This window comes from Garra rufa, chromosome 23 (genome assembly GCF_049309525.1).
Source record: "Garra rufa chromosome 23, GarRuf1.0, whole genome shotgun sequence".
NCBI classification, from domain to species: domain Eukaryota; kingdom Metazoa; phylum Chordata; class Actinopteri; order Cypriniformes; family Cyprinidae; genus Garra; species Garra rufa.
Window position 1 is genome coordinate 8,150,689 of NC_133383.1, and position 12,373 is coordinate 8,163,061.

Consider the following 12,373-nt stretch of genomic DNA (forward strand, 5'->3'; position numbering starts at 1 on the left):
AACGGTTTGTGTTTGGTTAACAGTCAGCCTGCAAAACAGAGTGTGTTTGACAGTCGTTACACTAAAAAGGCCTTAGGGTCATTTGGGCGGGAACAAATTCATCTAGCCATAACAATTGTGCCATAAAGTAGCCACATGGGGCAATTCAGTATAGCAGTCCCATGCAGCATCTGAAGATCCTTTAGACTGTATTTTGTCTTTTTAGCAACACTTGGTATCCTTCTCCTGCACTGAACCCCTATGATTTTACCTTGTCACAGTTGAGCAAGCATACTGTACTGTGGTAACTTATCTGTCACAGGAGAGGGCACTGCATCTGCGAGTCCTCACTGTTATCAGTGGTGGCTTCCTGGTATGCGTAATGACTGTTTGCAGGCTGGGTCTGGGGGGGTTGGCTACTCTGCAGAGCAGTTCTGCTGACTGCAGTAGAGAGGAACTACCTCAGTGCGTCAGCACTCTGAAATGAATGAAGAAAAAACGAATCAATCAGAGTGACTGCAGAGAGAGAAGGAGAGAAGACTCACACACACACTTTCTAATCCTGATCTTTTTGCGTAGCTGTCCTCGCATGCGTTAGTGGCCGGGAGCACACGCTCTGTAAGATGGTAAGTCTTTTCTGAGCTCTGAGTCTGCAGGGAGACGATCTGTGCTTTAGAAGTGTGCCAGCAAAGTTTTGTGCTAGTTTGTGCCATAGCGAGCATCTCGACTGCACTTTTCTCACACTTCAGTGCCTCTTAAGGTGAAGGGTATAGGAAGTCCCGCAGCACTGGCGTTCGGACTGCACCGGTGTTAATTGGGATTTATGCATGCGTGAAAAGTTTAACGGTCCTAGTCATTTATTTATGTACCTTGCCCTATTTGTGTGAGTGTGTTTTTGGGAGCTGTGATGAAAAGGACACCGTGTGCGCTGGTGTCTGCGTGACAGTACTGCACAGGGGAGTTACTGCAGATGGAAACGTGCAGGGGATCTGGTGCAAGTCACACAAAACTGAACTCTCTCACAAACTCTACTGAAAACGACTTGGGGTTGTTTTAGAATGTTTTCTTAAATGGTTTTGTTAAATGCATATTGTCTGACTGTCCTTTATTTTTGTGTTCTCTCACATAGTGAAGTACCCCCCATCCCCCCCGGTGCTATAAATCAAGATGACCTTCCTTCTTTTCTTCCTCTTGGTCCTCTCCGAGAGCCGCGCTGACAGCTTTGAAGAGGCATACAGTGATCTGGAACACTACAGGACTATATACATCTCAGGTAAGAGATGGGAAATGGTATGTTTGTGATTGTGAGAGTAAACTGTAGAAAGAGAGCGGAGGGAGAAAGTAAGGCAGAGAGAGATAGAGAGGGGGTTGTACTACCCATCCCCTAAATGGTGCTTTCCCCTCCAGCGTTACTTAACAGGGACACTTACCGTAATTATCTCATCGGGTGTCGGCTTAGGTGATTCGAAACCTTCTGGCTCCCGTCACACGACGCAAAGAGGCTGGAATTACTAACTACAAGTGTTTAATAATTGATTAGGTATTGGGATTGAATATTTACTCATTATGGTATCTAGTTATAGTAGTATATCAGTAACATCTGCAAAATAACAAGAAGAATGAATTTTGTTGTGAACAACAAAATGTGACCCTGGACCACAAAACCAGTCATAAATGTCAATTTTCCTGAATAAATAAGCTTTCCATTGATGTATGGTTTGTTAGGATAGGACACTATTTGGCTGAGATACAACTATTTGAAAATCTGGAATCTAAGGGTGCAAAAAAATCAAAATATTGACAAAATCGCCTTTAAAGTTGCCCAAATGAGGTTTTTAGCAATGCATATTACTAATGAAAAATTAGGTTTTGATATATTTACTGTACGAAATTTACAAAATATCTTCATGGAACATGATCTTCACTTACTATCCTAATGATTTTTGGCATAAAAGAAATATCAATCATTTTGACCCATACATAGGGCTGGGCGATATGGAGCAAAAAATATATCTCGATATATTTTGCTATATCTCGATATACGATATATATCCCCCAAAAACTACTGCAAAAACAAATATGCCAAATTCCAAAGTCTTTTTTATTGAAACTCAGAGGTAGGCAGTTCAGAACAAAGTGCTTCTGCAAATTTTCTTTTAAAAATCCTCGTATACATATTAGAACTGCACGATTCTGAATAAAATGAGAATCACATTTTTTTTTTTGCTTAAAATAAAGATCACGATTCTCTCACGATTCTGGAGAACTTTATTATTTTAAAGATTTACCCCTGAACAATATAGGTTATCAAACAGCAGTAACATAGCAGTAAAATAAAACATAGCTTTAAATTTAAAGAAATTTTATGAAAAATAGTGTAATATGTAAAGAAAAAAATCACCATTAAACATAAAAAAACAAACATACAAAGGTATTATGTCAGAGTAAAGCGATTTAAAGATTCTTAGCTAGAAACACTAGCCTATCAACATTTTATGGCTGTCATCGTCCACTCTGTGGGATACCCAAGTTTACTTCACCATTTTACAAATAAATCCTAATCTAATCATGACAAACTCTATATTGTTGGAAAGGTCTAAGGCTCCTTAATAGATATTTGACATTTTGTTGTGTTACAAATTATGTAGAGTGCACCTTAAAAATCTACTTCATAACAGGAGTTGTGACCTTTTTCACAGACATCCTTGTTGCCTTTTCCCTATTACACTTTAGAAATAATAAGAAATTATATATCAGATGAAAACTTACAATTTCAAAATTCATCCTTTGAAAGCCATTTTAAAATCAGACATTGCATTAACATGGACAATGTAGGCCTACATCATATTACAAAATGTTTTTGCCCATGAATTATAAAGATTTAAGTTTCAACACTTCATTTTCACGTCTCTGTTCAAAAATGGGAGTAAGGGGTTAATGGGTCGTCTTGCTCATATATGGTTCCATTGCTTTGTTAGTCCATAAATCTGGCACGATCAAAGTACTCTTTCAACATTCAAAGTGCAAATAGAGACCGAATTTTTCAAGCATGATACAGAGCTATCTACACAACTACACAAGTTATTATACACTAGATATTTTATGTAGTCTAATTTGCGCGCATTGGGGAGTCGCTCTATAAACGCAGGGTATTAAAATTGCTTTTGAATGCGCGTCCGTGTTTTACTTTTGCTTTCGTTTTAATGATCGTGCGAAAATCTCGGTTCGTGGTGCAAGAAGCTTTGGTTGGCACCAACTTTCGGCATTCACGGCAGTAGACGTCCGACGCCTTAAAACCAAAGTATCTCCATATAATGGAGCAAGTTGTCCTTTTTTTGCGACGAGTTCTGTAGCCTCCGGGCTGGTTGCGGGCACCGCCATGTTGAATGAGACGACAGGCGAGGGGAGGGGGAACAAAAGTAATGAGGCGGGGGCGAGCACAGCACAGAGAAGGCAAACAAGCAAAGTGGCGAAAATGTAATATAAACATTATATCAATACGATATGTCAAAATTCATATCGAGTTTAAAAAATATCTCGATATATTTTAAATATCGAGATATCGCCCACCCCTACCCATACATACCCATATTTTTGGCTGAATAAACCCAACAGCGTATTTTTGAGAACTTGACAGTCCCAGTCTTAACTCAGATTATTTGACTTTGAGATGTCTTCATCCTTCAACCTAGTAATGAGAAAGAGTATGAGAGAGTTTTATTTAGGCATACAAATTCCTCTAACATTTAATTATAAATGAATACAATGGTTTTACCTTGGATGACCCGAATATGTCTTTCGCAACTTTCCAGTGGATATAAGAATCAGATGACTTTAGAAAATGACAAAAAAAAATTTTTAGAAACTGAGAGCAAGCCATGGTGTTTCTCTATGATTTTCATTTATTACACTGTTTACTGTATATCAATAGCCGTTTCCATCATCCTGTTTTTATGCTTATTTTGAAGTATTGCATCAGAAATGAATGAGGTGAACACCATATTTTGAAAAAAAAAAAAAAAAATTTTTTTTTTAAAGTTTTCATGGTTTTTGACTTGTGCGAAGTTTTAATAAAAAAAAAAAAAAAAAGACCCTTATGATTGGTTTTGTGGTCCAGGGTTATATAATATTTATTACATTGAGTGGCTTTTATTCAGTTTTCTTAGTGAGATTCAGTGTGAGTTTATCAGGAAGTGACGATTTTGTTCTATTTGACTCATTGGATGGAAACATTGCAAATGTTTTATGCGACATTCCAATTTTGTGCATAAATTCAATTTGCAACTTTTCAAACTGATTTGGCATTAGCTGAAGCATCAATACGTAATGAATGGCATGAGTGAACAACAAAGCCAGCCATGTAAATATGGACCATATTAAGAGTCTTCTTCAACTCTACTGGATTTACCTTCCTTCTCTCTGTGATTTCTAAAACCACAACAGCATCTGGGAAATTTGCCAGCCTACCCTATTTTATTTATAAGATGTTATCCACTAAATTGAGAAAAGCTTATTATAGAGTGCAATAGGTACAAAAGTGTAATAATCTAGTTTTTGGATGATGGATTTAAGAAAAAAAACTGACATGCATTTCTCTAGTTATTTATTCACAAAATAGTTGCAAGAGTATCAACACCTCTGAAGTGCCTTCATTGGAAGAGCATACACAGTCACTCTTAAATCTCTCTCATAAACAAGTAGGGGAGTTTCCATTTCTCTGAAATCTCACAAACATGAGTTACAGATCTGGCCATTAAAAATGCGTCTTTTTTCACGCGGCAGCCTGCAATTCAGCACGCGTCGCCACGCGGCGGCCTGCAGGGGCTTTTTTAGGTTTTTTTAAAACGTTGTTGCGCTTCATATAATATCCACCAGGTGGCGCAAGGAACAACATTCTGTGGCCAAGCCCTGCACAAAGAGGGCTATTTGGACAGTATTTATGTCTGTTGTTTCAATATCTGGCGCCATAATCGGTAATTCATTCTGTATGTAACGGCAAAGTATTTATAATTTCGTTTCCTTTTTATTAAGTTAATTTAGAAAAAAAAATTGGAGCATTTTTGTTCGTTAAACGTAAGCTTTTTGTTTCTTAAAGACCAAGCGGCAGACAGTGAGTTGACCTACTCTTTCAATTTGCCTTCTCAAATCACGAATTGGCTAAACTAAAATCCATAGATGTAAAATAAAAGAAATAAATAATAATAGATATAAATATGCGCTATTAGGTGCATATCCAATCGTTTGTGCGGAGAGAGCAAAACACATTTTTAGGACATGAAGGCTCAAGCTCGATCAGTTACATTTTTTTTTCAGTGGAAAATATTTAACCGTTATTTTTTTGTCAGACATGATAAATAAATATGTAGAAAGACTTAAATTACTACTTAACGAAAAAAACAAATAGAAAACAAAAACTGTTTTTATTATGTAGCTAGTCCATAGAGATGCATTTCTCTCTAAAGGCGCGCGTCCAACGAGGATATGAGGACTGTTAACTGCATCATCACTGACTCAGAAAACAGTAGTTTCTAAATAAATAATTAAAATATCTCCTTACTATTAGACAGTCATGGTATTTACTTTTGCCAGTGTTTTGTGGTAAGCTTTAAACAAGGAACCCTTCCAAGCTGTGCTGAACGTGCGCTCAATGCTGCTAACAGGACCGTCATGGTAGCCTGGTCTCGTGGTTCCTCCAGCGCTGCAATTTTTTTTTAAATCACCACTGAATGTCTAAAATATAATTTTAGCCCGCATTTGATCTTTGACGGACTAAAATGCAGGGCTGTAATACGTCTTAAAAGTGGAACATGGAAATATAATGGATGTACTGCGAAAAAAGTTTTATACTCGACATTGTTTCCAAATGGTTAAATGTGAGATTCTGGAAATGAGAATTAAATTTAGCGTGTCGGGTCGGGAAGAAAATTATTCTAAGTGGGTATATATAGGCTATATATTCTAAGGGTATATATATAGTTAGTATCATAGGCGGAGCGTGTGTAAGGCTGGGGAAGGCTTGACCTGGGGCCAAAAAATGCCACTAAATTGGACATATTCCCCTGCCCAAACAAAATCAATATATTACGTCTGTTGACAATAAAATGAAAATGAATAGAAAATGTAAATTGCGGCATTACATTAAGATCAGATAATCTGCACCGTAATTCTTTTTAGGCGTTTTTACAGTGTTATAACGAACCACACACGATTCTGTTGGGTTAGGAATGCAATGTCTATCAGAAGCGTTCAAATGAGTCTTGTCAGTTTTGTTGAGTGCGCGCAACTCTTGATTTTTAAAAAAACCATAAACAACAAAGCTCAGACGCACCTAAAATGTAGCTATAAGTAAGAGATTCGTTACACAGGGAATACAACGAAATCATGGTTTACATTTAAGATACAAGTTCATTTAAGATATAAGATAACATGTATATTGAAAAGTTCTTTAAAAGCATCTGGATGCAAAAATAGTATTTTTTAAAGGTGTTTTTAAAGCATTTGCTTTATGGATTAAAATACTAATAGGCTAATAAATAATTTGCATATCGGACAAAATTGCGTTGCAGCAAATCCTCTAAATTTTAAGATATATAGAACAGAGAAACATAAAATCTGAAAATATAAGCAGCTACAATTATTAAAGTTTTACATATACTCTATGCCAGTATAATTTGTAATTATAATTATTTTATAGTATATTCTATAACATTATAATTTTAATAGAATTATAAAATAAATATAATCAGCCCTGTTTTAGGCTTTTCCTTACTTTTATATTTTAGACATTCATCAATAATGGAGATAAATAGAAAAATTTCTCGCCATTTCTAAATTGGACGTGCCTTTATATAGAAATATCTTTAAATCTTTAGGCCTACAGATTACATAATGAACGTTTCTATTTTCGATTTGAATTATTTCGTTTTAAAGTGGTAATTTAAAGCTTTTGTTCATTGTGAAGCGATGTTCAAGAACAGACGGCAGAAAGCGCATCTTCTGTTTTCCTTTATTTTATAAACGCATGAGTTGTTTATAGGCTATTGTGAGTGCACTAAAATAAAAATGGACCCGTTACAGGTCAGAATGATGTATTACTCCTATACCTTTATAAGCAAAAATGAAGAAATTATTTATTTATTTTCACACAAAAAAAGTGATTGCACTGGTGCCTCCATTTTTTTCACAACCTTTCAAACATCTAACCTCACAATTGTTAATGAGGGTCGTTCGTGTCACTTTTAAACTTGCCATTTCACCTTTCACCTTCCCCCCAACCTATGAATAAAGGTGAGAAGAGCTGGCTTGGCTCCGGGGGGGGGTGAAGTGCTAGGGGTGTCTCATTTCTCGTTAGGTTGGAAGGGTAGGGGGAAGGGGAAGGGCCAGATAGGCCTCCAAACAAAGAATTTTCGGGACCTCATTTCAAACGAAGGGCTAAGAGAAATTTCCATTTTCCAACATGCCTGCTCACTCGAGCAAGCAGACTTATAAATATAGGTAATTTTTGCCATTAATAAGGATATTTATGACAATTTTTCATTATATGTATATTACCTTTAATCTTGTGTTTGTGTTTATGGTGTTGTTCTGTAAATAAACGTTTGCAAAAAATCGCTAAAGTTTGCTAGCAGATAGCACTGTTTGCACTGATTGATATTACAAAATATATTTTTATGTCATATACACTTGACTGCAAGTTAGAAACATGGAAGGCCATGTGGCGAGGGAATTTCCCACACCCCAGTCATTTAAATCAGTACATAATAATGAAAAAAAAAAAAATACCTTACAATTAAAAAGAAGCAGATTTTTACCATCTGAAATTTCTTAAACCAGTGAACCCCTGTAAACATTTCAGTCCAAGGATCCAGTAAACCAATGCGCTCAAATTGAAAGTTCAAAAGGAAATTCAATGGAGTAGAATTTAACACTTTCTCAGAGTTAGATTTTAACACTTTCTGGAGTTAAAATATTAATCATTTGGAGAGTAATTTTAACTCTAAAATTTAGTTAATTATAATTTAAACTCTTTAACCAGTGTTAAAAACACTTCTTAGGGTAAACACAATATGTTTTATGTGGAAATGACTACACTGAAAGCCATACTCTCAACTAGCTGCTTTTATTTCAGGAAATACATAGATTGGATTTTGAAATTCCATGCATGTAAACACTTTGAAATTAACTGCTGTCATAAAATACTGTAAAATCTAACAGCAAAACATTTACATTTAATACATGTCTGCAGTGCCAACAAGAAATGTTTAGTAAAATTGTATACAGCATAGTCAAAAACACATCATTGCATTATATAAAATCAAACCTGAATAATTATAAAATAGTGCAGTAGTATTGTGTAACCAGAGGTAGATATACATCAGATGAAGTAACAAGAAACAACTCCACAGTGATACCAGGATACATTCCATGAATTAGTTTGAGGCGCCTGAATAAAAACAAAACTGAAAGCTGAAGGATGGAGCACAGAGGACAGAACTTAACATTTTGCTTAAATAAGAATACTGCTTGTTCAACTGCCTTGCTCTCAGTTCTTTGACTTCAGTTCTACCTATATCATTATTATATACATTTGTCTTTAAAAAAAAATATGTACAGGCTGGACAGAGCATCATGATACTTTACTTTACTTGAACAGCTCTTCAACAATACCCAAGGTTTCACATGACTGACAAGGCGAAACTTCTCAGTCCAAGACGATGTAAAAGGTGGAAACCTGTGCTTTTGATGTCCCTGAGGAAAGATGATATGGCTGAGGGTTTTCTTTAGTGGCCAGATGATGGTCATCAATACTTTGGCATGACCGAAACACAAGATAAACATCCCTTTATAAACAATAGGCATTAAAGGAAGAGTCCACTTCCAGAACAAAAAAATACAGATAATTTACTCACCCGCTTGTCATCCAAGAGGTTCATGTCTTTCTTTTCTTTCTTCAGTCACAAAGAAATTGTTTTTTTTTTTTAAGAAAAGATAATCGTTCAGACAAATGTAAAAATATATATTTTTTTCAATAACATTTTGAAGTATTATTTAATACTTACCAGTCCTTTGACATCCAAAAAGCAAGAAAACATGTAGTACATCAGCTGAGCCCTGGTCATCTTTTTTCAGTGTTGTTTTATCTCAAAAACTTCTGCTGGACTACACAATAACATCAACAACATGTTATTTACAAAATAAATCATAAAATTACAGTCACTTACTCTTTATTAACTGATTACTAAACACATAACTCACCTGAATTGAGAAAATCTGAGAAACAAATTTCGTCCAGTTTTACTACTACTTCCCTCCATCCAGCACTTCTGTCAACATCCTGACAATGAAGAGAAAACATGTAATTTAAAACAACCTGTTAGTGTGATTGAAAATGCAAAATGTTTAATATGAAAGCCACGAACTCTCATAGGTCACGAGTCACTACTAAAACATTTGTAACGTTAGCCGTTACGACTCAAAACATTGCAGGCATTACTTTACACGTTCATGGCTAAACTATGATCGTTTTTAGCCAGGGTAAAGTTAGACTTAGACACTTCAGTTTACTGACATTGCTAGATATTACCTCGTCTCGTCGGCATGACATTATGGAAGCTTAACAGAATGTTTCTTGAGCGAGTCGCAACTTAAATTTGACAGCAAAACACTCGTTTACAAAAAAATAAGGTGAACAGAAAGACGTAAGCTAATATTAGCTTGTTCACATCGAAAAAAAGTCCGCTCAAAACAGCCATGTTTTGCATCGGAGATTCATTCAACACAAAGTTCGCCGCGGTTATTGGCGTCAGTACACTAACGTAACAGCTATAATCAGCTGTCTGTCAGAAGATAAAGAACATTTTGGAGTTAGTTTTTTACCTACCTCATGACGAAGTAGACAACTTCATCAGTCGATCGTGTGGCAGAACCAGGCTCGTGTCATGGCGCGCTCCTGATGTAACGTTATTGTTAAAACGTGCCCCTGAACACCAATGAATGAACTCCGAAATACAACACAGCCAGGGAGTATCCCGTAACACAAACTGTTGTGAAAGTTAAAGAATAAACTCCAAAAATTTAACTCTTTCACACTTTTTTGCCTAACTCCTGATTTTCGAACTCCAGCAATTTGCTGTACACAAATGAAGCATTTACCCACTTCTCAAGGCACCACTACACCACAGATTTGCAATTTGCCGTGCATGTGATAACGCATTGTTTGTTTTGCTTACGGCCATATGTGTACATGTGAATGAACGGTGCGTACACCGTACATTTGTACTTTTTGCAACGCTACAACATTTTTTTCAACATCTTGAAATGTGTGATAAACATCGGCGCATGTCCTCTGATGTAACATTAAGAACTAGCGACAACGTATGATGACGTATAACAGTGTTGTAGTGGTTTCCCATTCCTTAGCTAAGCTAAGCTACAGCAGCAACACGGCAAAAGTAGTTTACTACATCTAAGCTATTTTTCAAAATGTAATTTTTCTACATGGTATGAACCATCATCTTACCAAATCAATGCTTTCTCAGTGGTCAATAAAATTGTCAGTCATACAGGCATAAAAGTTCAGTTTAACGTTACTTGTTTATTCAACAACGCTTCCAAACCAATTTGGCAACAAAAATCAGCATCATTTACAGGGCTGGATTTATCTCATATTGTGACATAGGCAAACAAAATTTTGGAGGGTTGAATTCTTTCTTTTAAAAAATGTTTTGAAAAAAAAAAGGCACTTGTTTCTGAATATTAAACGAATAAAACAGGGGAAACACAACAATACTGAATAACTGAATAAACTAGCCATACAAAGATTGATTTCAAAGATTTCATGAGAGCCTGATTTTTTTAATTCTCAAAATTTATAGAACAGAACATGGAAGTTTGAAGTATCAAGAATATTATATCCGCTCCTCGAGTACAATACCTTTTTGGACGCCTTGAGAGAGAAATTTATCTTTACGGATTACATAAACGAGTTTTTGTTTTCAATTTGTTTTATTTCGTTAAGTAATAATTTAAAGCTTCCTATAGATATGATTATCATCTCTGTAGAAATTAATACAATATTAAATAATTATATAGGCGATGCTGTATATGCTAATGATGTCTGTGCGCAATGTAGACAGCATTCACAAGTTTATCATGAATAAACATTACATAAAGTACTTAAAATTTAATAGCCTCACAAGAAACATTTTATGCATCCCAGAGTCTTGTCCATTAACTGACCTTCTTTTTTTCCATAATATTTGTATTATTCGTTTATATTCGTTATTTTCACCTTTATTTTGATCTCTTTACAAAACATTCTGAATGTTTTTATTTATTGTGAATCGCTTAATCTAAATAACTTTATGTATATATGCTATTTGCCATTTTGCAAACATTGTAAACGACAATTATGCCAATAAAGTTTTGACTTTTTGATTGTATTTATGCCCGTGTGTGACCATAAACGATTTACAAATGGAACTAATGATTCACTCGTCAATGAAACACTATAGGTTATCTATTAATTAGACGAATATTATATATATATATATATATATATATATATATATATATATATATATATATATATATATATATATATATATATATATATATATTTATATGTATATGTATATGTTATATTCAACCTATTAACTGCATTCCAGTAAAAATCTCAGCCATGTAGCTTAATCAAAGCTTTAATGGCATGTCAGCATTTATCATTTCGATTCTGAATGTTAAAAGAGATCGAAATGATAGGAAAATTAACGAATATAAACGAATAATGTCCGAAGAAGATGTCCTCTCCAGGTCACCGTACAAACGAGTCATTCGGGCTTAGAGCGATGTTTGCTGCCGCTTCAGTTCAGTGCTTTACATGACTGCCCCCTACTGATCATGTCTTTCCTATGTCATTGTATTTTCCGTGTTCCCTTGGAATACACCGGCGTCACGCGAGACCACTTTACTTCCCGCGCGCATTTTAAATGGCCAGATCTGTATGTGTTTGCATAACCACAACAGCCTGTAGCAATAGACAAGGATGGATCAAGCTAACATCTTTTCGAAACGCCTTAAGTTATTGAACAATAACCAATGCAACAGGCCTTGGGACAAAATAAATCAGAGCAAAGGCTATTTGTTTTGTCGCAACCTGCATTATTATTTTGTCTACATCTGTACTTCTTTGGCTGAGAATCAAAATATCCCTTTCTTTGCCTTTCAGAAAATGGCCCCAGACTCTCAGTTGACACAGCACAACCCAAAGTAATATCTCAACGTGGAGGCAACGCCACACTGCAATGCAAGTTCGACCGGGATCCGACATCTCCCCCAAATCCCAAGCTGAGGATTAAATGGACTAAACTGACTTCAGACTATCTGAAAGAAATCG

General features: G+C 35.5%; 1 protein-coding gene across 1 annotated transcript in view; it reads left to right on the plus strand.

Moving 5' to 3' along the window:
* Positions 1 to 452: 452 nt before the first annotated feature.
* Positions 453 to 12,373, plus strand: part of hapln1b (hyaluronan and proteoglycan link protein 1b) — a 15,683-nt gene continuing 3,762 nt past the window's right edge. Inside the window, exons 1-3 of the mRNA XM_073829190.1 lie at positions 453 to 605; positions 1,109 to 1,252; positions 12,206 to 12,372. Of these exons, the coding sequence (XP_073685291.1) occupies positions 1,147 to 1,252; positions 12,206 to 12,372 (273 nt within the window). The 5' untranslated portion in view covers positions 453 to 605; positions 1,109 to 1,146. The remainder of the gene's footprint in view (positions 606 to 1,108; positions 1,253 to 12,205; position 12,373) is intronic.